This window comes from Prunus avium, chromosome 5, assembly GCF_965620075.1.
Source record: "Prunus avium chromosome 5, drPruAviu1.hap1.1, whole genome shotgun sequence".
NCBI classification, from domain to species: domain Eukaryota; kingdom Viridiplantae; phylum Streptophyta; class Magnoliopsida; order Rosales; family Rosaceae; genus Prunus; species Prunus avium.
Window position 1 is genome coordinate 22,402,037 of NC_142288.1, and position 26,250 is coordinate 22,428,286.

The 26,250-nt window shown below is 39.5% G+C and overlaps 3 protein-coding genes and 1 long non-coding RNA gene across 4 annotated transcripts; 3 read left to right on the plus strand and 1 right to left on the minus strand.

Annotated features, from left to right (window-relative positions):
* Positions 1 to 906: 906 nt before the first annotated feature.
* Positions 907 to 1,832, plus strand: LOC148294512 (uncharacterized). The gene has a single exon (XM_088253469.1). It carries the CDS (start codon positions 1,010 to 1,012, stop codon positions 1,604 to 1,606), a length of 597 nt encoding a protein of 198 aa, XP_088109595.1. The 5' UTR covers positions 907 to 1,009; the 3' UTR covers positions 1,607 to 1,832.
* Positions 1,833 to 8,088: 6,256 nt separating this feature from the next.
* On the minus strand, positions 8,089 to 8,520 carry LOC110773919 (uncharacterized). Its single transcript, XR_015835974.1, has 3 exons — positions 8,425 to 8,520; positions 8,209 to 8,300; positions 8,089 to 8,122 (listed from the first exon to the last, which is right to left on the minus strand). It is a non-coding gene; the product is annotated as an uncharacterized LOC110773919 (long non-coding RNA).
* A 7,858-nt stretch (positions 8,521 to 16,378) lies between these two features.
* Positions 16,379 to 17,250, plus strand: LOC110773918 (uncharacterized). Its single transcript, XM_021978424.2, has one exon. It carries the CDS (start codon positions 16,460 to 16,462, stop codon positions 17,039 to 17,041), a length of 582 nt encoding a protein of 193 aa, XP_021834116.2. The 5' UTR covers positions 16,379 to 16,459; the 3' UTR covers positions 17,042 to 17,250.
* Positions 17,251 to 19,997: 2,747 nt separating this feature from the next.
* On the plus strand, positions 19,998 to 20,920 carry LOC110773917 (uncharacterized). Its single transcript, XM_021978423.2, has one exon. The coding sequence runs from the start codon at positions 20,098 to 20,100 to the stop codon at positions 20,692 to 20,694; it is 597 nt and encodes a 198-aa protein (XP_021834115.1). The 5' UTR covers positions 19,998 to 20,097; the 3' UTR covers positions 20,695 to 20,920.
* The last annotated feature ends 5,330 nt before the right edge of the window (positions 20,921 to 26,250 follow it).

The following is a 26,250-nucleotide window of genomic DNA, read 5'->3' on the forward strand; positions in this document are numbered from 1 at the left end:
ATTTCTTAAGCATTAGATGCATGTTTCTTTCAACTCCTTCCGCATCTTTAAATGAAACAACATCAACAATCTCCACCTTGGCGAGTCTTAAAGATCTTGTGAAAATTATTGACCCCTAGAACCTCTTCAAACCCCTTAAAAATCGTTCTAGTAATTCCCAAGAGCTCCACCTCAATCTTTAGCATGTAACAAGATTGAGCAAGCTCAAATAATGTCTGAACTTCTCAGCTGTGACTGGCTTGGTCAAGCAATCCAAAGCGTTCTCATTTGTATGAACCGTCTTTATTGCAATGTCCCCATCGTTCACCTAATCGCCTATCCGGTGGCACCGTACATCAATATGCTTAGACATTCCGTGAAACACTTGATTCTTGACTAAGCATATAACACTTTAATTGTTACTTTGTATTACCACAAAGTTTTGGGCTATCCCGAACTCTTTAGCCAATCTTATTAGCCATAATGTTTCATTAGAAGCCTCTGTTAGCCGCATATATTCTGCTTCGGTAGTAGACAAAGCAGTAACTGATTGTAGCACCACTTTCCAACTAATCGGTTCTCCACCACAAGTGAAAACATACAACCCAATTAATAATTTGCGCAGCCGCGCAGCAAACATATAATATATGACAAGTATACTATGGTTCTAGAAGTCAATAAACTACAACCCAATTAATTATTTTGAAAGGTGTCCATAGGCGCAGCCGCGCAGCAAACATTAATATATAACAAGTATAGTAGAATAATAGTAACGGTTCTAGAAGTCAATAAACTACAACCCAATTAATTATTTGCGCGTTTTGATTCCAATTTCCATCAAGTTTACACCGTCGATATTATTCCTGCAATTAACTCATTGACCAAATTGTCTATAAATACCACACAGCACTCACCAATATTATCACAATCAATACACTTACTCATCAGTTCATATTTTACAGACCGAAACAGAGAAAAAGCAGAGCATTTTCTTTTGAAGCTTTACTTCCTTCCACTAAAAGAAATCAACATGGCTTGGAAAACAAATGATGCAGAATCTTTGCAATCCTCTGATGAGCTGAAACGCCAGAAGAAAATCAAAATGGCCATATATATTACTATTTTCGTTGTGTTTCAGATCATAGTTATCACCACGATGAGTCTCACTGTGATGAAAGTCAAGACCCCCAAGTTCAGGCTAGGCAGCAACATCAACGTCCAAAGCTTTGAATCTGTCCCGGCAACGCCTTCATTCGACATGAAATTCACAACCCAAATCAGTATCAAGAATTCAGCCAACTGGGGTTCCTACAAGTTCAATGCTGCCAATGTCACGTTTCAATACCAAGGCGCGACTGTGGGGGTAATTAATATCGAAAAGGGCAAGGCTGGATGGCTTTCGACCATAAAAAGAAATGTGGAGGTGACTTTGAGTTCAAATTTATTAACTGGTTCAAATCTGGGCAGCGAATTGAGCAGTGGGGTGTTGACGCTCAACAGCGTAGGCAGATTGAATGGAAAAGTTGCAATTATGTTCATAATGAAGAAGAAAAAGGCTACCAACATGAACTGCACCATAGCTTTTGATGTGGCAGCCAAGACTCTCAAATCTTTACAGTGCAAATGAGCGGAGTAGCTAAGCATCCAGGATGCATCTTCAGCATTTGGATTGCGACTAGCTAGTTCTTGATCTGTGACTCTTCTTATTCTTTTTATTCTTTGTATCTGTGTGGCGATTGGATTTGTTATAGAGTTATAATGGTATCTGTTTTCTTTACCACTCCCCTGTTCTTCTTTTGTTCTTATTTTTTCACTGAATATAAAAATACCTGGCATGACTGCAATTATTTGTATACCGGTCCAATCTTTACAAATGACTTCTTTTTCCTTCACTCTTACCTGGCTTCAATTATCATATATACCTCTCATTTGCAACTTTTTTTTTGGCAATCAAAGGACTTCTTTTGATAGAATTTTGGATGCCACTTCCGTCAACCAAATTGATAGAATTTTGGATGTTCTACAGTTGTAATCTACAGTGGGATAATCGGCAAAATCAAAATTATAAGAACCTTGATGAACCTTCAGCAAAATTACTAGGACGAAAAGTGAAATTTAGCTAATTTTGTGTGGCAGATTCGGTTTTCCCTATGTTGATTCTAGTAATTTCCTATCCATCCTTTAGTACATGGCCCAAACTTTTGTTGATGTTCAAGAAAAACCCAGTACCCAATTAAGCAAGGAAAAATCTGACACAGAAAAGTGTTGAAGCCTGATTTCTTGTAAGATGAAATGCTTCTACACGTTCTTAACTAAAGACCACACGTTCCCAAAGGTTCGATGAAAAGGAACTAAGATGAATAGATGAACATTCGGCAGCGGAAATGATGGATAGTGGGTTGATGCTAAACAGGCTTGACCAAAAAGGTTGGGTAGGATTCTATGGAAATCCAATTTGGATAAGGAATAGTGCGCGCAGGATTTCCCACTAGATTTAAGAAACAGTTTCCCTTATCGATATTGGTTTAGGAATTAGGATTAGGAAATAAGTTATCTTTACTTATTCCAACAGGCTTTTAGGAATCCTATTTTAACAATACTTGTAACCCAAGTTCTATAAGCTATAAATACAAGTTTTGGGGCTAGGTTAATTCATAAGACAAGAGAGAGTTTACAAGGACATCAAATGGTTTGAGCAAGGTTGTGAGAGAAATAGAGAGCTAGGGTTTTAAAGAATAGATAGCTAAGGTTTATTTTCTTCTTTTTTTTCTTTTTTTTTTGGTAAACCAAAGGGTTTGAGCAAGGTTGTGGGTGACAAGAAGGCTAAAGAGACAAAGCCGATGCAACCACAAACGGCTAGCATGAAGATCGAGTTGAAGTTGTTCACCTGCAAAGAGAACTTCACACTATGGCAAAGAAGGATGAAGTACGCCCTAGCCCAACTGGGTCTTAATGTTGTCTTGGCAGGTAAGGAGAAAAGGCCGAAAATCATGACAGCGGAGGAGTGGGACAACCTCACCGAGTGGGGACCATTGAGAACTTCATCTCAAATGAGGTGTTGTTCAACATGATGGAAGACACCGTGAAGCAAACATTGGAAAAGCACGAACAAATGTTTGCAAGAAAGTCACTATCAAACAAACTCTTCCTCATGGAGGAACTCATGGAGGAGCTTCTAAATCTTCGAATGGAGGAGGGAGCATCTTAGCACATTCAATAGGTGTATTGCGGACTTGCAGATGACGAAAGTTATATATGATACGAAGGGTAATGATGCTCTTATGTTGTTGACATCCTTACCTCTATCATATAGGCACTTTCAAACAATGCTTATGTTTAGCAAGAGTACTCTCAAGATTGAGGAGGTGGTACAAGACATTCTCACCCACCACCGAATGTCTAAGCATAGTGGAGAGGGCTCTCTAGGCGAAGGATTAGTGGTAAAGACCGAAGAAAGAGGTCGTTCAAACAAGCGTGATAGCAAGAAAGACAATGGTAGGAATTCTAAATCCAAGGACAATGATGGTTTGCTTCGAGTGTGAATCTAAGAATCATTGGAAAAATAATTGGGCAGAACAAGTTGAAGAATTCCGAAGTATGTAATTAAAGGATTTGGCTAAACAATTCAATTTTTAAATCCTTATTATATTTTCCACAATGGAATCAAAAGATTGTAATTAAAAAAATGTGATGTACTTTGTACTAAACAATTTGATACTTCCAAGTTCATTGGTTTTGTTCTTATTATTCTAATATTTGATTACATTATGTAGTTTTATATTACACAATCTAATTGGAACTTGAAGTTCTTCAATTTTCATGTCTATTTTATTGTGATCTTTGATTCATCATTTAGTTTTTAACCTAATGTTTTTAAAATTAAAAAATCAATACTTTTATATGATCTTTTTGAACCCAACGTTCAAGATCAAATTCAATATATAACTAGAAATTTTATACTTTGAAACCTGAAGTTTAAGAATTTATTTCAATTTATTGTATTAGAAATTTGCAAATATTTTTAGACTAGATTTTGTAGTTCTATAAATTAAATTTATCTTAGATATGACATTTTATATATTTAATTTATTTATAACTTTATGCTTTATGTTTAGATGCTTATCATTTTTTTTAATGATAATTTGCAGTTGTTATTATTTTAAGTTTAAGTCTACTTTATTTTCTTTATGAATTATTTATTGATTATTTTATTTGGACCAGAAGTTCCATGTTAAACAATTAGTTAAAAGTTAAAACTAGAAGTTTCATGATACATATATTTGAAATACAAAATTTAATTTAAAATATTTGTATTGACATACTTAATTCGAAACCTGAGTACGGTCCTTAGCCCGTGCATGTGTCGAAACCACATGCTTATCATACCTTTTGGTTGAACTTGGTGTCCAACTCCAATTCCCAGTCCATCTTTACTGTGACAATATCTGCGCAACTTACTTGGCAGCCAATCTTGTTTTTCACACATGCACCTGACATATCAAGCTCGATTATCACTTCGTCCGTGAAAAGGTGGCCTTGGGCATCCACCGGGTTTGCTGCATTCCATCCATTGATCAAGTGACTGACCTCCTCACCAAATACCTTCCCAAACCGCGCCACAATGTTCTCCCATCCAAAGGGTTTTATAATATTAAGGGAGCTTTAGTTTTAAACCATAATATAGTTTACTAATTTAGTAGAAAGAAATACAATTTCATCTAATTAGCATAAGGCCAAAGACCAAAATGAGTACCCAATTTTACAAAAATATCATTAAAAAATATCAAAATTACACACAATGCCATTCCTTCTAAGGCAAGCATACTATGCCACATGTCCACATCCAGCCAACCACCACCGCCGGCCAACTGTTCGGTTCATTTTTACACATGATTTTTCATGTTATTCACCTATTATTTTGAGTTAGTTCTTGACATTTTATAGCTTTTTACTTCCTTTTTGTGTTTTCTTAGATTTTACCTTGGTTGGAATGAAAATGAGCTAAAAGTGCATTATTGGTTATAAACTTTGTTTTTGTTCATTTTCGTAGGTCAACTTCTTGGCCTGGGATCAACATGCTCTGGTGCTCGGATGAGGTCATGATCTTCATGAAACTTGTTCCAATGGATGTTAACTACAACATATCCAAATTTGAGCTCCATTGGACAAGTTTAGCCTATCCAACTGATCCTATATGTTACAGCAGCTCTGGAATTCCGATTTTGGCCAGCTTTCACCTCCTTTGTGTCATCTTAATTTCTTGTTACCATAACTCTTGGTAACAAGGAATTACCTTTGTAAAAGAGATATTTTCTGAAGCATTTGGCATCTTTGTGAAGTCAAGGCTTCATCATGACAAAGGGGACAAGGCTTAAGGCTTTAACAAAAGTAATTGTTTTATATTAAAAGATATTTTGGAAAAGCTGGAAAGGAGGAGAGAGGAGTGCAAAGAGCATCAGCCATTGCAATCAGAATCATTCCATAATTTTGCAGAGATTTTTGGAGCTGGAGATGAAGCTTGGAGCTAGGGAGCTCAAGGAGGAAGACAAGGGCAACAAAGCAAGAAGTGGAAGAGATTTCCACCATTGAAGACCTTGAGCTCCCATGTTCACAAAATCTGTAACTTCTTTCTAGTTATATTTCGAATTTGTATTTGGAATAAGTATGAGCAACTAAACTCCATAGCTGGGGCTTAGGTTGAAGCCCTAAACATGATTACCTTATTGTTTTGATGCTTGAGTGTATGAATTTCTGGATATTGTTGATGAATTCCAATTCACCAAATTAATCTATCCTTGATGTATGTTCTTCTTTGATTGATCACCTTTGAAAGCATGCTTCTTGAGGTTGTTGGGATTATGCGTATCTTCATGTTATCCTAAGCAATAAATGGATGAAGTAAGAATCATCCATGTGAATTGGTTTTTTGAATACCTAATGTAAACACCATGCTATTAGGGTTCTTGTGATGTTCATATTCTCTTTGAACTTAATGGGTTTTTCTTGTAATTGAATCAAAGTACTAAGCACACCTAGATTCGATTATAGGGAAGGCACAAGTATTGTAGCACTCGTACTGCACTTTACGTACATTAGAGAGAATCAATGCGTCTTGAGCCACTCGTACTGGTCTTGATTGCGAACATCTTCAACAACACGTTTAGAGTTCGTCACTTGAGTATTCATGAACTTGGGTAGAATTGTTTAGGGTGGATTCCGAAACCCTAGTGTTTGTTACTTGGTATTTTCACACTTTGATAATTCATCCCTGCTATTCTCATTTAAATTCAAAGTCCATTTACTTTCATGCAATAGAAATAGGTCACTTGAACCAAACCAAACCCCCCCCCCCCCCCCAATGTGTGTGTGAGTTGTGTGTTTGATACATTGTGTGTCTTGTTTACTGAATTCTGTTTATTTTTGTAACTGTTTTGGACTTTTGGTCCGCGCTGTGTTCTTCCATTTTCTGTGCTGAATCCAACCGTATAAAGAACTTGAAATTTGGATAAACAGTTGGAAAGTTATAGGCAAAACACTGGACAGAGGTCGAAACTGAAAAAACAGAGAAACGAATCTGCCCAAAAACGGGTGATAAATAGGTGATAAAAGGGTGATAGAAAGTGCTGTTTCTGTTTTTCTTTGGTTTTTTGTGTGGTTTCATTTCATTTACATTTCTTTACTTTTTTTTTAGTTTCCAATTTGCATTTGTAGATTTGTGGTGTGTTAAATAAGTGTTCTTTACGTACTCAAATTAGAACTTATAGGAAGCCGACAAGTTCTTCGTGGGATCGACCCCGTACTTACATAATCTATACTTCATTAGATTCGTGCACTTGCGGGTATTTTTAATTGGTTGTTTGCACATTAATTTGTGTCCTTTTAGGAATGCAACTTCATCTAATTAGCATAAGGCCAAAGACCAAAATATAGTTTACTAATTTAGTAGAAAGAAATACAATTTCATCTAATTAGCATAAGGCCAAAGACCAAAATGAGTACCCAATTTTACAAAAATATCATTAAAAAATATCAAAATTACACACAATGCCATTCCTTCTAAGGCAAGCATACTATGCCACATGTCCACATCCAGCCAACCACCACCGCCGGCCAACCACCTGCCGCCGGCCACCTCCGACCAACCGCCGTTGCCCCTTATTCACTTTTTAAAAAAAAAGAAGATTTTGTGTCATTAAAGGGACTCGAACCTTGACCCTCAAAGGAAGAGGGCTCACTCACAAACCACTACACCAAACTTGATTTTGTAATATTTATTCAATTATACAATATTTATATAAACGATCAACGGTTTTAAAAATTAAAAAAAAATCATTTCACCACATATTCACATAAAAACTGCAAATAAAAGCAGAAACTGAAACAAAAATACAATGTAGATATCAATTATATATATATAAATAAAATAAAATTTATAGAAGCAAAATGGAGGAACCAAGATGAAAGTACTAAAATGGAAACTGCGATGCAGAAACAGAAACTGCAATGCAGAAATAGAAACTGCAATGCAGAAACAAACTGCGATGCAGAAACAGAAACTGCGATGCAGAAACAGAAACTGCAATGCATAAAGAGAAACTGCAATACAAAAATAGACATTGAAATGCTGAGCCTGGGCAAAAATGCTTAGCTCTAAAGTTAAACAAAACAAAACAATATATTTTTTTTTATTCAAAACATGTTGGGAGAGAGGGAATCAGACTGAAAACCACCTAGAATGTAAAATAGGTTATTCATGTTTCTGTTTTTTGCATTGCACATTCCGTTTTCTGCATTGCAGTTTCCGTTTTCTGCATGCACAAAGATGTCAAAGCCAAGTATTGAAAACCACCAAACCTCAGACGAGCATTTCACATCATCCAAGTTGGATGATACAAAAGGTTGGTGGTTATCTTGTATAAGTTTATTGATCACATAGGTGAGGACGGAGTTTCCTGATGAAGCATCACCTGCATTATGGATCATAAAAGTCACATGTGCCCTACAAAATTTAAGTTCATACTTAGGATAATGCAATAACCAAGATCAACTTTCTTCCCAACAATGCTAAATGATTCTGGATCTTGCAGCTCAGCACATATCATCAGTGCCGGGGAATCAATGCACCCATGCTGTGCTTTAGATACTGAGGGGATAGAAACCTATCAGCATCAAACTTAACCAATAGAAACAAAATTGATACGTGTTTGAGAAACTTTACTTATCACACACCTTCATCCCCATCAACAGAAGGCCATAATAGCATTGTCTCCAATGTTTTTCTGATTTTGAGCATAAAAGGATGAGAAAGTGATTCCCTGCCTCTAACCTATCCATGACAGGAACCTCAACATTAGATCAATGCAAATAAAACAAAAGATGCCAGAGGTCGTGGCAGAAGAATAAAGCACAAACTCTGCCAAGATATTGACCATAAAAAACAATTACCACAAGGGAAGTGCAAACTGAAAACAGACAAGCTTTAATCTTTAGTATATCCCGAGAACCTGTAGCAATTTCTAGCTGGGAGCTGACAACTGGAATTAGCACCTACAATATGAAATGGCAGGTACATATTAAAATATTGGTATTTTATCCAGTACAACACATACAGAAGCACAGTCAACGAGAAATTAGAAAGCAATAACCTAATACAGAAGAGGTGATGTTATGAGTCGCACGAGCTGGAATTGTGTCTTCTTCGATCGGAGCTTCAGCGACGACATTCCCACGATAACTGATATGAGCTGTGCTGTTTTCATACTTAAAGCCTCCATAGTTTGGATTTTTCACCTTGATCAATATTCCAATTGATACATTCAACCTAAACAATAAACACGACTGAAATTCTGTAGAAATAAAAAAAATGAAGAAGACAATGGAAACTAGCTAGAAAACCATACCTCAATCGAAGGATTTGAGGGCCGGAGGAGAGAGATCGAGGGATTGGAAAAACCGAGTACAAATCCGATCAAAATCGGGATTTTTCGGCAAAACAGCAGCAGCAGAGGTAGGAGGAAGGTCGGAGCTGGCTTGGGGTGCGACGCCGGTCAAAACTTGACTGGTCCGGTGGCTGGGTGGTGTTGTAAAATTGGCTCACATTTAGTATGCAAGCGAAGGAGTGAGCGACCGGTCGTTTAGAAGCAGATTCGAAGTCTGAAGAATTCGCAGAAAGCGACCGGTCGCAGGTATCCGCGACCGGTCGCAACGTATCAAAAACGTATCCGCGACCGGTCGCAAGGTATCCGCGACCGATCGCTTCAGTGCTGTGCTGATGTTTTCCTTACGTGTTTTCAACTACTTTTTCGGTGGCTATCGCTTTCCACAAGATTGCAGGTGTTTAATGGGTCACTTCTGAGGTAAAAGAAGGTGGACTACCTGCTGTATAGTTGGGAGAGCACTCATTGCCAATTGGTTGTCTTGGTTTGGAGAATCCATTCTCCATTTTCTGGTTTTGTGGAAGGTGGCTGAAGTGGGATTTGTTTACTTGCATGATCTGATCTTTAGTCTAAGTGGGAGACTAAAGGAAGGAACGTGGAAGACAAGATGGTGCCTTATCTTGTGTCCATTGGTTTGTGTAGGTAATGGAGATAAAGCAAGACATTATAAGATGAGAAAGCAAGTTGAAGTTATGTGTGGTTAATCTCAAGGTGGTCAAGTAGCTGGGTGCTATTGTGTTCAAAGGAGGTTAACTCACCAAGGGAGAACGTGAGGGAGAGCAATCAGTTCAAGTTAGGAGCTGAGTTGGGGTCTTGAGAGTCTAGACACCAAGGAGGGAAACACCAAGGGTTGTGAGAGTGTTCACAAGTGCATCAAAGTGTTGAGCAAGAGGTGTGAGAGAAAAGAGAGCTTGGGGAGAGAATAGAGTTCGAAGGGGGTTTTTCTGTGTAAAACCAAAGTTGTAACTTATTCTTTCATGAAGTGAATTTCTCAAGGGGATCACCAAGAGGATGTAGGCAATTGCTGAACCTCTATAAATTCTTGTGTCACTTTGTGCTTGGTTGTTGTCTCAAGTGTGTGTGTGTGTGTGATTCATCCATCATTGTGTGTGTCACAAAGTCCATCAACAACAAGATCATTAGGGGAGTGAGTGAAAGTGTTTGTCCATTTTTTCACAACAAGTGGTATCAGAGCTGTGTTGGAGCAGCAATTGCTAGTGTGTTGAAGATGGCAAGTGACAAGGAAGCTGAAGGTGGAAGTAGCTCTATGCACCAGAGGCTACCACAATCTGTCAGCATGAAGGTGGAGTTGAAGCCTTTCACAGGGAAGGAGAACTTCACACTTTGGCAAAGGAGGATGAAGTCAGCCCTTACATAACAAAATCTCAGTGTTGTCTTGGAAGGCAAAGAGAAGAAGCCGGTTACCATGACAGACGCGGAGTGGGGTGTGCTAGATGAGTTGGCTAGAGGAGCCATCGAGAACTTCATCTCCGATGAGGTGCTCATCAACGTGATGAAGGACACAGCGCAGCAAACATGGGAGAAGCTCGAAGAGATGTTTGCAGGGAAGTCGCTGACCAACAAGCTCTTCCTCAAGGAGGAACTCCTAAATCTTCGGATGGCGGAGGAAGGAAATCTAATGGAGCATTTGAGCAGCTTCAATAGATGTGTTGCTGACTTGCAAAGAATGGATGTGTTGTATAATACGGAGGATAAGGCACTCATGTTACTAACATCCTTGCCTCCGTCTTATAAGCATTTCCGAACTACACTTATGTTCGGGAAGAGTACCTTGAATTTTGAGGAGGTGGTGCAAGATGTGATGTCGCATCACAGGATGTCTCAACGTTCGGAGGAGAACTCTCAAGATGCTGGTTTTCTCGCAAGGAGTCGTTCAAGCAAGCAAGAAGGCAAGGGAAGCAAAAGGAATACTAAGTCCAAGGACAATGAAGGGTGCTTCGAGTGTGGATCTATGGATCATTGGAGACGAGATTGTCCGGTATGGAAGGAGAAGCTGAACAAGATGAAGAAAGCTGGAAGTTCAGCCCACGTGTGTGATGAGGACACATGTGATGAACTCTTGACGGTTACGGATGAAAGTAACGGGGAAGTCATGGCAAGTTCTTCGTGTAAGGATTCTTCTTCAAGTTGGATTTTAGATTCCGGGTGCTCATATCATGTGTGTACAAATAAGTTGATGTTTGACACATATGAGGATAAGGATGCATGCAAGATTATGTTAGGAGACAAAACTACATGTGAAGTTTTGGGCATAGGGACTGTAAAGATCAAGTTGCAAGGTGGTGAAGTTTGGACTCTTAGTGAGGTAAGGTTTGTACCTGCACTAAGAACGAATCTAGTCTCTCTTGGTTCTTTGGATAGAGAAGGTTGCTCTTACAAGGCCAAAGGAGGGAAGCTCAAGGTCACACAAGGTTCTGTGGTGGTTATGAGGGGGGAGATTCAACCAAACAACACATACAAGCTCTTGGGTGGTGCAGAGATTTGTACCAAGGAAGAGCAAGCAACAAGTCTTAATGTCAAGGAGCCGGTCCAACATGATGTAGCTGCAAGTGTGCTCAAGAGAAGTTGGGCAAGGAATTTCAAAGCTGCAGAAAGTGTGGAGAGGAATATCCACAAAGGTGAAATCAAGACAAGGAATGATGGGGAGGATGTTGTTGAAAAGAAGCTTCTTGCCAAGGTGGTCATGGAAGGGACTCCATTTGAGGTGGATCTTGACACAAGGGCTGAAGAAGGAGGACAACAACAACAAACTCACAAAGGGGTTCTACTTGAGGTGGAGCCATCATCAATTGCAAGGTCCGAGCCCAAGGAATCCATCGAACCTTTCCTAGGTTTTGGATGGATGGACCAAGAAGTTCCAGCCACGTTTCGGAGTGCTATAGGGAGCATGAAGCGGGAAAGTTGGAGAAGTGCATTGATGAAAAGAAATGTGTTCTTAAATCCAAGAGCAAGGAGTGCTAAGTGGGGATTTAGTGAACAAAGGTTTGGTATGTGGTTTGCATATCAAGGGAAGTCCAAGATTCAAGGTTCCAAGGAGGCAAGGAGCAACGAATTTGGCAAGGGGGAACTCTTTTCTGCACAAGAGGTCCAAGTTACTCAAGTTTAGGCTTGGGTGGAGCACCTTCCACCAAAGGTGCATTGAGGCAAGAGGTGTATTGCCATGGTGGAGTTCTTGGAAATTACTAGAACGATTTCTAAGAGGTTGAAGATGTTCTAGAGGTCAACAATGGTCCATGGGGTGATTAAATGGTTCGCCAAGGTGGAGATTGTTGTAAAATTGGCTCACATTTAGTATGCAAGCGAAGGAGTGAGCGATCGGTAGCAAGGTTTGGGCGACCGGTCGTTTAGAAGCAGATTCGAAGTCTGAAGAATTCGCAGAAAGCGACCGGTCGCAGGTATCCGCGACCGGTCGCAACGTATCAAAAACGTATCCGCGACCGGTCGCAAGGTATCCGCGACCGATCGCTTCAGTGCTGTGCTGATGTTTTCCTTACGTGTTTTCAACTACTTTTTCGGTGGCTATCGCTTTCCACAAGATTGCAGGTGTTTAATGGGTCACTTCTGAGGTAAAAGAAGGTGGACTACCTGCTGTATAGTTGGGAGAGCACTCATTGCCAATTGGTTGTCTTGGTTTGGAGAATCCATTCTCCATTTTCTGGTTTTGTGGAAGGTGGCTGAAGTGGGATTTGTTTACTTGCATGATCTGATCTTTAGTCTAAGTGGGAGACTAAAGGAAGGAACGTGGAAGACAAGATGGTGCCTTATCTTGTGTCCATTGGTTTGTGTAGGTAATGGAGATAAAGCAAGACATTATAAGATGAGAAAGCAAGTTGAAGTTATGTGTGGTTAATCTCAAGGTGGTCAAGTAGCTGGGTGCTATTGTGTTCAAAGGAGGTTAACTCACCAAGGGAGAACGTGAGGGAGAGCAATCAGTTCAAGTTAGGAGCTGAGTTTGGGGTCTTGAGAGTCTAGACACCAAGGAGGGAAACACCAAGGGTTGTGAGAGTGTTCACAAGTGCATCAAAGTGTTGAGCAAGGGGTGTGAGAGAAAAGAGAGCTTGGGGAGAGAATAGAGTTCTAAGGGGGTTTTTCTGTGTAAAACCAAAGTTGTAACTTATTCTTTCATGAAGTGAATTTCTCAAGGGGATCACCAAGATGATGTAGGCAATTGCTGAACCTCTATAAATTCTTGTGTCACTTTATGCTTGGTTGTTGTCTCAAGTGTGTGTGTGTGTGTGTGATTCATCCATCACTGTGTGTGTCACAAAGTCCATCAACAACAAGATCATTAGGGGAGTGAGTGAAAGTGTTTGTCCATTTTTTCACAACAGGTGGCCGACGTGACAGTGGCTGGGGGGTTTTGTCGTTGTCGGTCGAAACACAGGGGAGGAGAAAGGGAGAAGACGCGGAGAGAGAGAGAGAGAGAGAGAGAGAGAGAGAGAGAGAGAGAGAGAGAGAGAGAGAGAGAGAGATTTGAGAAACTAACGAATTTGGATTAGGTTTTTAAATGAAAAGGGTATAATTGTCTTTTTAATGACTAATGTAAGGTGGGTCAACAAATATGGTCTTCCACTTTGGCCTAATCCAAAATAACAATTCTTTTCTAGGTATTAAAATCCAAACCAAAATATCAAATGTCTTAAATACTAATAAGTAAAGTTATCTATGTCTAATACCTAATTTTCCTTAATATTAAAAGGGTCCGTTAAGCGCCTCACGGCTATGTCATAATAGATCCAAACACTAAAAGGTGGCAGTGAAGCAATCACAGCCGGTCAACTCTCTTTGAATCTCTCTGGAAAATCTCCACCTTCATTGCCTTAGTTGTGATTGATTGTAATTCCTAATTACTTATAATTGACTGTAATCTACAATTCTTTCCTTTTGTAACACAGATTGTGTTAAGGCCCAAAAAATCCAAGGCTAGGCCCAAATATAATTTCGGCCCAATGCTATACCTTATCGAGAAGAAACCCGATTTGGGCACGCGAAAGTTCGTCATATGCGCTTGCACACATGCCATGCCAAGCAAATAAGCAACACGCCACGCTACAAGCTTAAGTGGGCCCAAGCCACGCGAATGCCCGAGGCTTGCTGAGCGGGTTGTGGTATGGATGGTTACGAGTATTCACGAGGCCCATTGATGGTCCAAGGAGTGGAAGTTTTGGGCTACTTGGGAGCACCAAAACTCAAGCCCATTCCTTGAGCCCAAACATATGGGTAAGCATGGGAGAAAAGCCTAGTAGCCCATCACCTTAAGAAAACCTAATAGCCCATAACACATGAGAAAATCCCACATTAGCCAAAGCTTCCAGCAGGCTGACAAAATCAAAGGGAACTCACAAGCTGCTGGAAACAAAACAGCCCAACCCATCACCTTATAAAATATCCAACGCCGTGCATCTCTGTTAAAACCATATCACAGCCAAACCACCAAAACCAAGCAAACCCATGTGCTGATCACCTTTTTGACCAAGCACCCTTACCCATTCTTTCCTCTTCAAACTTTGGTGAGAAAACAAGAAACAAAAGTGGGCGGCTCCTCACCCACATGGAGAAGTCCAGCTGCCTGAGGACCTTGGAACCCCAAAAAGCTGCGTGCCTATGGGTTCAGGCTAGGGAAATTTCACCAAACAAGAGTAAGTGAAAGAAAGTGAGGAAAAGGGGAGAGGGTGGCTTGACAAAATTAAGGTTTTTAACGCCTATAAAAGGAGCCACTTTCTTCCCAGCAAAACACACAACAAACCGATCGAAGGCAAGCATCCCCTATGGAATCCTTCAATTTCATGCTTTGTTCTTCCATCTTCCTCCTTTCTCTCTCTCAAAACCCAAATCCAGAGAAAGCAAGCATCATCTCTCATCTCTGGAACCCTCCGATTTCAAGCCTTGTTCTTCCATTGCTTCCCATTTTCTCTTCTGTCAAATCGCCCAGAAGCTTGACGAAGCTTTCGTCAAGCTGCTGGAAATATACTAAAGCCACCCATGCTTTCATTTTCTTCCTCGCTCGCTCTCTCTCTCTCTCTCTCTCTCTCTCTCTCTCTCTCTCATAACACATATCCAGAGAGCAAGCTTCCCTCTCATCTTCAAAACCTAGCAATTTCGTGCACTATTCATCATTCTTCCCCATTTTCCCTCTTCGCAGAACTGTTCTAGTACTTGACAGAACTTTCGTCAAGCTGCAGGAAACTTGCTCAAGCCACTCGTTCCTCTTCCTCATCTCTTCCACTCTCTCCTCAACAAATCCTCCCAAAAACTCTCTCTTCCCCTTACTTCGAGCCTATGTTTCTCATAGGAAACCCAAGCCTTCTCTCTCTCATGCAAAACTCATGAATGCTCAGCTCCCATGCCACAAGCTTCTCATGCCAAGCCTAAATATTTATCTGCAAGCAATTATCTTTTTCGTTGGTGAAGATAACCAGGGTGTTTCCTAAGGCTCCGCTACCCTTTCGAAGCACACTTGGGGTTTGATTCTCGAACTCAGACACAAGGGGCGATTCCAGCTATTTGCACTTTACAGCAGCCCAGGCCCATTCGTCAAGCTGCTGGAACGAAAAAGCCCCTACAGATTGTATATAATCTGTATCAATGATATTGAAATACTCACTGGGAAGTTTTTCCTTACATTATATTTAGATGCATATCTCTTTTTATTTATTTATGAGAACTCGCAGTTGTAATTATTTTAAGTTTAAGTCTAATTTATTTTCTTTATGAATTATTAATTGATTGTCTTATGTGGATCAGAAGTTCCATGTTAAGCAATTAGTTAAAATTAGAAGTTTCATGATACATATTTGAAATACAAAATTTAATTTAAAATATTTGCACTGACATACTTAATTCAAAACCTGAAGTTTTGATTATACCTTTTAATCAAAACTTGAAGTTTTGGATACGTAATTTGTAATCCAAATAAGAAGTTATGGATTACGTAATTTTAAGTCCACAAAGAAACAAAAAATCTCTTTTTCATAGATCATAAAAGTGGATATTTATTTTAATGTCTTTACCTTATATATACAATTAAGAACGAAAATAGAGATCCATAAAGGATTATAATGTGGAAGAGCATAAAGGGAATAAATTCATCCTTTCATGTTTAAGGTGTTTCGGTAGTAGTAATATGATAAATATGATGTGTTTCAATTGTTGGTAAATAAAATATATATATTATGTCCGAATGCTAGCTTGGACTTTATCAGTTTCACATTTTGAAAGGCGTCCATAGTCGCAGCAAACGTATAATACATAAAATAGTATAACAGGTTTCAAGTCTGGTTCTCAAATAATAGTAGAATAATAGTAAGGGTTCTAGAAGTCAATAAACTACAACCCAGTCATTCGCGCGTTTTGATTCCAATTTCCAGGAAGTTTCCTGCGGTCAACTCATTAACCAAATTGTCTATAAATACCACACAGCCCTCACCAACATTCTCATCACTTCATATTTTACAGAGCGAAACAGAGAAAAAGCAGAGCATTTTCTTTTGAAGCTTTACTTCCTTCCACTAAAAGAAATCAACATGGGTGATGCAGAATCTTTGCATTCCGCTGATGAGCTGAAACGCCAGAAGAAAATCAAAATGGCCATCTATATTAGTATTTTCGTTGTGTTTCAGATCATAGTTATCACCACAATGAGTCTCACTGTGATGAAAGTCAAGACCCCCAGGTTCAGGCTAGGCAACATCAACGTCCAGAGCTTCGAATCTGTCCCGGCAACTCCTTCATTCGACACGAAATTCACAACCCAAATCAAGATCAAGAACTCAGCCAACTGGGGTTCCTACAAGTTCAATGCTGCCAATGTCACGTTTCAATACCGAGGCGCGACTTTGGCAGTAATTGATGTCCCAAAGGGCAAGGCTGGATGGCTTTCAACTATAAAAAGAAATGCGGAGGTGAGTTTGAATTCAACTTCAATAAATAATTCAAATCTTGGAAGTGATTTGAGCAGCGGGGTCTTGACGCTCAACAGCGTAGGAAGATTGAATGGAAAAGTTGCAATTATGTTCATCATGAAGAAGAAGAAGGCTGCCAACATGAACTGCACCATAGCATTTGATGTGGCAGCCAAGACGCTCAAATCTTTACAATGCAAATGAGCAGAGTAGCTAAGCATCCAGAATGCATCTTCAGCATTTGGATTGCGACTAGCTAGTTCTTGATTTGTGTGACTCTTCTTATTCTTTTTATTCTTTGTATCTGTGTGGCGATTGGATTTGTCATAGAATTTTAATGGTATTTGTTTTCATTACCACTCCCCTGTAGTTATTCCGTGCTGATGTATTCTATGATACTTAATTATCATCAATTGCTCTTGTGATGATGTTAACTTATATTCATATACTCCTTCATTTATTATAGGGTATACTAGTGATTTGCCCCCTAAACTTGTACCTAAATTTTTTATTATAGAAAATTAAGGACATGAACTTCTTTTTTTTTCACCAATTTCCCCCCTCCGTCTAAATCCACAACATTTGATCCAATTTTCCATTAAATATGAGGGCAAATTGATCATTTCCATATAAAAATAAAATAAAATAATAATAGAAATAAAGTTCATAAAATAAAATAAAAACCTCACATGCCATATTTGTCTGTCTCTCTCTGTCTCTCCCACTCTCTACAATCCCTTCTTCCCCAAATCAACCACAGCCACAGACACAAACGCCACAAAACCTCGAAAAGCAACCCTAAGACGACGCCTTTCACGGCGAAAAACGCATGCGATCGTCCCCCCTCTATGGAAGACCAGCCTCTGCTCCTACTTCATGTGCGAGTCCGCTTCTACTGGAGGAGGAGGATGACGTGAATGGAAGACCAGCCTCTGCTCCTACTTCATGTGCGAGTCCGCTTCTACTGGAGGAGGAGGATGACGTGAATGGAAGACCAGACTCTGCTCTTACGTGGGACTCGACCTCCGAGCACGCGAAGCAGCAACAGTTGGAGGAGGAGGACGGTGCGAATGGGTTTGGGTATGTGGGTGGGGATAAGATTTTCTTTTTGGTTTTTTGGATGTGGGGGTGGATTGCAGGTGGGGAAGGGGGTGGATCATTAGCTGTTGTGATGGCATTGGATTGGTTGAGTTGAGGGATAGGGAGGAGTTGTTCTGTGTCAGTGTGATGAGTGGTTGGTTGTGGTGATTAGGTGTGTAGAGTAAATTTTTTGGGGGAAGAGAGAGAGAGAGAGAGAGAGAGAGAGAGAGTGTGTGTGTGTGTGTGTGTGTGGTGGCTGTAGGAGGGTGGGCCGCTAAGAGGGGAGGTGGTGGTGGGGAAGGGGGTGGCCTTGGGTCTGGGGTTGGGTAAGAGGTCTGGTTGATGCGATGGTGGGGAGAGGTGTGGTGGCGATGTCGGAGAAGAAAGGTGAAGGTTGTTGGGAGGGGGTTTTATTTTTCTCTTTTCTTTAATTTTTTCCAAAAAAAATAATTATTTTTAATGATTTAATAGAAAATTGGATGAAATGTTGATGATTTAGACAGCAGGGGGGAAATTGGCAAAAAAAAAGAAGTTCACATCCTTAATTTTCTAAATAAAAAAAGGATTGGGGGCTAATTGAAACCTAGGTACAAGTTCATGGGGTATTTCATCAGTTAACCCTTTATTATATGATATTTAGTTATTTATACTATGCTTCTTTAAAGTTGTTGAAATTATTCTCTAATGGTGGGTGCAAGAAAACTATTGTCATGGAGACTGAATAATTGAAAACATTGAAGTCACCTAAGCCAAATGCAGTTGCTTTCAATTCGACAACTATCGTCTATGATACTTGTTGCCGTTCTGTTTTTGTTATTTTGTTCTGGATTAGGGGTTTTCGTTTTGTATATACTTGTTCCTTTGAACGGCACGGAAGCACTATTAAAGAATACAAAATTAAAATAAAAAGCAACAAAGGAGAAGTAAAATGTAGTTGGTGTGGCTGATGATCACTGAGAAAGGTTTGCTAATTGTTTAGTATGGCATGATGTAAAGAGCCTCAACATGAAGCAGATGAATAGAAAAATGGAATTGTAGAACAAGACACAAGTTGAGATGAGAGCATTGGACACAGAAGCTAGTCACATCAAAGGAGACACAAGCTGATATAGGATTCAGGAATAACAACTTGCCCCACAGCCAGGACTTGGTACGTCGCAGTGCCTGCATTGAATCTTCGGGCGCTTTAGCTCATCAGTGGATTGCAAAGACTCTCCATCACTTTTTGGATTTCCATTTGCTGGTGCCAATGGGTTTTGTCAGCCAGCATTCTTTGATTTCCTGGAAAGCTTTGAACTAGAAAATGTTCTTTTGATGTTTGGGTGTCTAGACTCTAAAGTGTAAAATGAATTGAGCAAGTGTGATATACCTATATTTAGTTGTTTGTGGAATGTGTTGAGAGTGCCTGTCTCACATTGAAAAGTTCAAGGACCTAGTCTGGGTTTATAAGGAGTTGGGCTACTCCTCCCATTGCCAATTGGTTTTGGTGTGGAACCTCAACTTCCTTCAAAATGGTGTCTTCTACAGCGTGTTAATCTAGTGTTTGCACAATCTGATTGAAGAGATGTTTAGTTTGTGTCAATGGCAATTAAGTTTCATTCCTGAAAATGCCAAAATGTAACCGAACGTGCATCGTTAGAGGCTTTGACTTATAGTCTTCTAGAGAGGGTCGATTAATTCCCATGAGGCGCTTATAACAATAATAAATAATATATTCGAGCTTCTTTCTTGCAAGACGAAGTTATTGTGCCCATGACATTGCTTACAAAGAAAAGGATAAACTAATTCAAACCACATAAAATATATATATATTATGTCCGAATGCTAGCTTGGACTTCATCAGTTTCACATTTTGAAAGGTGTCCATAGGCGCAGCCGCGCAACAAACATTACTATATAACAAGTATAGTAGAATAATAGTAATGGTTCTAGAAGTCAATAAACTACAACCCAATTAATTATTTGCGCGTTTTGATTCCAATTTCCAGCAAGTTTACACCGTCGATATTATTCCTGCAATTAACTCATTGACCAAATTGTCTATAAATACCACACAGCACTCACCAATATTCTCACAATCAATACACTTACTCATCAGTTCATATTTTACAGAGCGAAACAGAGAAAAAGCAGAGCATTTTCTTTTGAAGCTTTACTTCCTTCCATTAAAAGAAATCAACATGGCTTGGAAAACAAATGATGCAGAATCTTTGCAATCCTCTGATGAGCTGAAACGCCAGAAGAAAATCAAAATGGCCATATATATTACTATTTTCGTTGTGTTTCAGATCATAGTTATCACCACGATGAGTCTCACTGTGATGAAAGTCAAGACCCCCAAGTTCAGGCTAGGCAGCAACATCAACGTCCAAAGCTTTGAATCTGTCCCGGCAACGCCTTCATTCGACATGAAATTCACAACCCAAATCAGTATCAAGAATTCAGCCAACTGGGGTTCCTACAAGTTCAATGCTGCCAATGTCACGTTTCAATACCAAGGCGCGACTGTGGGGGTAATTAATATCGAAAAGGGCAAGGCTGGATGGCTTTCGACCATAAAAAGAAATGTGGAGGTGACTTTGAGTTCAAATTTATTAACTGGTTCAAATCTGGGCAGCGAATTGAGCAGTGGGGTGTTGACGCTCAACAGCGTAGGCAGATTGAATGGAAAAGTTGCAATTATGTTCATAATGAAGAAGAAAAAGGCTACCAACATGAACTGCACCATAGCTTTTGATGTGGCAGCCAAGACTCTCAAATCTTTACAGTGCAAATGAGCGGAGTAGCTAAGCATCCAGGATGCATCTTCAGCATTTGGATTGCGACTAGCTAGTTCTTGATCTGTGACTCTTCTTATTCTTTTTATTCTTTGTATCTGTGTGGCGATTGGATTTGTTATAGAGTTATAATGGTATCTGTTTTCTTTACCACTCCCCTGTTCTTCTTTTGTTCTTATTTTTTCACTGAATATAAAAATACCTGGCATGACTGCAATTATTTGTATACCGGTCCAATCTTTACAAATGACTTCTTTTTCCTTCACTCTTACCTGGCTTCAATTATCATATATACCTCTCATTTGCAACTTTTTTTTTGGCAATCAAAGGACTTCTTTTGATAGAATTTTGGATGCCACTTCCGTCAACCAAATTGATAGAATTTTGGATGTTCTACAGTTGTAATCTACAGTGGGATAATCGGCAAAATCAAAATTATAAGAACCTTGATGAACCTTCAGCAAAATTACTAGGACGAAAAGTGAAATTTAGCTAATTTTGTGTGGCAGATTCGGTTTTCCCTATGTTGATTCTAGTAATTTCCTATCCATCCTTTAGTACATGGCCCAAACTTTTGTTGATGTTCAAGAAAAACCCAGTACCCAATTAAGCAAGGAAAAATCTGACACAGAAAAGTGTTGAAGCCTGATTTCTTGTAAGATGAAATGCTTCTACACGTTCTTAACTAAAGACCACACGTTCCCAAAGGTTCGATGAAAAGGAACTAAGATGAATAGATGAACATTCGGCAGCGGAAATGATGGATAGTGGGTTGATGCTAAACAGGCTTGACCAAAAAGGTTGGGTAGGATTCTATGGAAATCCAATTTGGATAAGGAATAGTGCGCGCAGGATTTCCCACTAGATTTAAGAAACAGTTTCCCTTATCGATATTGGTTTAGGAATTAGGATTAGGAAATAAGTTATCTTTACTTATTCCAACAGGCTTTTAGGAATCCTATTTTAACAATACTTGTAACCCAAGTTCTATAAGCTATAAATACAAGTTTTGGGGCTAGGTTAATTCATAAGACAAGAGAGAGTTTACAAGGACATCAAATGGTTTGAGCAAGGTTGTGAGAGAAATAGAGAGCTAGGGTTTTAAAGAATAGATAGCTAAGGTTTATTTTCTTCTTCTTTTTCTTTTTTTTTGGTAAACTTGGGTTTGAGCAAGGTTGTGGGTGACAAGAAGGCTAAAGAGACAAAGCCGATGCAACCACAAACGGCTAGCATGAAGATCGAGTTGAAGTTGTTCACCTGCAAAGAGAACTTCACACTATGGCAAAGAAGGATGAAGTACGCCCTAGCCCAACTGGGTCTTAATGTTGTCTTGGCAGGTTAGGAGAAAAGGCCGAAAATCATGACAGCAGAGGAGTGGGACAACCTCACCGAGTGGGGACCATTGAGAACTTCATCTCAAATGAGGGGTTGTTCAACATGATGGAAGACACCGCGAAGCAAACATTGGAAAAGCACGAACAAATGTTTGCAGGAAAGTCACTATCAAACAAACTCTTCCTCATGGAGGAGCTTCTAAATCTTCGAATGGAGGAGGGAGCATCTTAGCACATTCAATAGGTGTATTGCGGACTTGCAGATGATGAAAGTTATATATGATACGAAGGGTAATGCTCTTATGTTGTTGACATCCTTACCTCTATCATATAGGCACTTTCGAACAATGCTTATGTTTAGCAAGAGTACTCTCAAGATTGAGGAGGTGGTACAAGACATTCTCACCCACCACCGAATGTCTAAGCATGGTGGAGAGGGCTCTCTAGGCGAAAGATTAGTGGTAAAGACCGAAGAAAGAGGTTGTTCAAACAAGCGTGATAGCAAGAAAGACAATGGTAGGAATTCTAAATCCAAGGACAATGATGGTTTGCTTCGAGTGTGAATCTAAGAATCATTGGAAAAATAATTGTGCGGAACAAGTTGAAGAATGCCGAAGTATGTAATTAAAGGATTTGGCTAAACAATTCAATTTTTAAATCTTTATTATATTTTCCACAATGGAATCAAAAGATTGTAATTAAAAAAATGTGATGTACTTTGTACTAAACAATTTGATTCTTCCAAGTTCATTGGTTTTGTTCTTATTATTCTAATATTTGATTACATTCTGTAGTTTTATATTACACAATCTAATTGGAACTTGAAGTTGTTCAATTTTCATGTCTATTTTATTGTGATCTTTGATTCATCATTTAGTTTTTAACCTAATGTTTTTAAAATTAAAAAATCAATACTTTTATATGATCTTTTTGAACCCAACGTTCAAGATCAAATTCAATATATAACTAGAAGTTTTATACTTTGAAACCTGAAGTTTAAGAATTTATTTCAATTTATTGTATTAGAAATTTGCAAATATTTTTAGACTAGATTTTGTAGTTCTATAAATTAAATTTATCTTAGATATGACATTTTATATATTTAATTTATTTATAACTTTATGCTTTATGTTTAGATGCTTATCATTTTTTTTAATGATAATTTGCAGTTGTTATTATTTTAAGTTTAAGTCTACTTTATTTTCTTTATGAATTATTTATTGATTATTTTATTTGGACCAGAAGTTCCACATGTTAAACAATTAGTTAAAAGTTAAAAGTAGAAGTTTCATGATACATATATTTGAAATACAAAATTTAATTTAAAATATTTGTATTGACATACTTAGTGCCCGTTTGGTATTGCTTATTTGGGGTGATAAGTAATTTTTTAAAAATTTTGGGAAGCCCAACCCGTTTGGTAAACTATGAGAAAATCACTTATTGTTAAAAATTGCTGTGAGAGAAAGCTATTAGGGAAAACAACTAATAAGGTGCTTTTATTTTCTGATTATGCAGGAATCAGTTTCGAAGAGGTGCTGAGTTTAATGATTATGCGGCAATCATTTTTTGATTATATTGGAATCCGTACCAACAACACTTTTAACAAAAGTTTACCAAACGCCAAACTGATTTCTCTCATAGCTGATTTCTCTCACAGCAAATCTGACAGCAATTATTTTCACAGCACAGCAATGCCAAACTAGCCCTTAATTCGAAACCTGAGTACAGTCCTTAGCCCGTGCATGTGTCGAAACCACATGATTATCATACCTTTTGGTTGAACTTGGTGTCCAACTCCAATTCCGAGTCCATCTTTACTGTGACAAAATCTGCGCAACTTACTTGGCAGCCAGTCTTGTTTTTCACACATGCACCTTGTTGTAAAATTGGCTCACATTTAGTATGCATGCGAAGGAGTGAGCGACCGGTCGCAAGGTTTGGGCGACCGGTCGTTTAGAAGCAGAGTCGAAGTCTGAAAAATTCGCAGGAAGCGACCGGTCGCAAGGTATCAGCGACCGGTCGCCCCTGTGCTGTGCTGATGTTTTCCTTACGTGTTTTCAACTACTTTTTCGGTGGCTATCGCTTTCCACAAGATTGCAGGTGTTTAATGGGTCACTTCTGAGGTAAAAGAAGGTGGACTACCTGCTGTATAGTTGGGAGAGCACTCATTGCCAATTGGTTGTCTTGGTTTGGAGAATCCATTCTCCATTTTCTGGTTTTGTGGAAGGTGGCTGAAGTGGGATTTGTTTACTTGCATGATATGATCTTTAGTCTAAGTGGGAGACTAAAGGAAGGAACGTGGAAGACAAGATGGTGCCTTATCTTGTGTCCATTGGTTTGTGTAGGTAATGGAGATAAAGCAAGACATTATAAGATGAGAAAGCAAGTTGAAGTTAGGTGTGGTTAATCTCAAGGTGGTCAAGTAGCTGGGTGCTATTGTGTTCAAAGGAGGTTAACTCACCAAGGGAGAACGTGAGGGAGAGCAATCAGTTCAAGTTAGGAGCTGAGTTGGGGTCTTGAGAGTCTAGACACCAAGGAGGGAAACACCAAGGGTTGTGAGAGTGTTCACAAGTGCATCAAAGTGTTGAGCAAGGGGTGTGAGAGAAAAGAGAGCTTGGGGAGAGAATAGAGTTCTAAGGGGGTTTTCTGTGTAAAACCAAAGTTGTAACTTATTCTTTCATGAAGTGAATTTCTCAAGGGGATCACCAAGAGGATGTAGGCAATTGCTGAACCTCTATAAATTCTTGTGTCACTTTGTGCTTGGTTGTTGTCTCAAGTGTGTGTGTGTGATTCATCCATCATTGTGTGTGTCACAAAGTCCATCAACAACAAGATCATTAGGGGAGTGAGTGAAAGTGTTTGTCCATTTTTTCACAACAAGTGGTATCAGAGCTGTGTTGGAGCAGCAAGTGCTAGTGTGTTGAAGATGGCAAGTGACAAGGAAGCTGAAGGTGGAAGTAGCTCTATGCATCAGAGGCTACCACAATCTGTCAGCATGAAGGTGGAGTTGAAGCCTTTCACAGGGAAGGAGAACTTCACACTTTGGCAAAGGAGGATGAAGTCAGCCCTTACACAACAAAATCTCAGTGTTGTCTTGGAAGGCAAAGAGAAGAAGCCGGTTACCATGACAGATGCGGAGTGGGGTGTGCTAGATGAGTTGGCTAGAGGAGCCATCGAGAACTTCATCTCCGATGAGGTGCTCATCAACGTGATGAAGGACACAGCGAAGCAAACATGGGAGAAGCTCGAAGAGATGTTTGCAGGGAAGTCGCTGTCCAACAAGCTCTTCCTCAAGGAGGAACTCCTAAATCTTCGGATGGCGGAGGAAGGAAATCTAATGGAGCATTTGAGCAGCTTCAATAGATGTGTTGCTGACTTGCAAAGAATGGATGTGCTGTATAATACGGAGGATAAGGCACTCATGTTACTAACATCCTTGCCTCCGTCTTATAAGCATTTCCGAACTACACTTATGTTCGGGAAGAGTACTTTGAATTTTGAGGAGGTGGTGCAAGATGTGATGTCGCATCACAGGATGTCTCAACGTTCGGAGGAGAACTCTCAAGATGCTGGTTTGTTCGCAAGGAGTCGTTCAAGCAAGCAAGAAGGCAAGGGCAGCAAAAGGAATACTAAGTCCAAGGACAATGAAGGGTGCTTCGAGTGTGGATCTATGGATCATTGGAGGAGAGATTGTCCGGTATGGAAGGAGAAGCTGAACAAGATGAAGAAAGCTGGAAGTTCAGCCCACGTGTGTGATGAGGACACATGTGATGAACTCTTGACGGTTACGGATGAAAGTAACGGGGAAGTCATGGCAAGTTCTTCATGTAAGAATTCTTCTTCAAGTTGGATTTTAGATTCCGGGTGCTCATATCATGTGTGTGCAAATAAGTTGATGTTTGACACATATGAGGATAAGGATGCATGCAAGATTATGTTGGGAGACAAAACTACATGTGAAGTTTTGGGCATAGGGACTGTGAAGATCAAGTTGCAAGGTGGTGAAGTTTGGACTCTTAGTGAGGTAAGGTTTGTACCTGCACTAAGAACGAATCTAGTCTCTCTTGGTTCTTTGGATAGAGAAGGTTGCTCTTACAAGGCCAAAGGAGGGAAGCTCATGGTCACACAAGGTTCTGTGGTGGTTATGAAGGGGGAGATTCAACCAAACAACACATACAAGCTCTTGGGTGGTGCAGAGATTTGTACCAAGGAAGAGCAA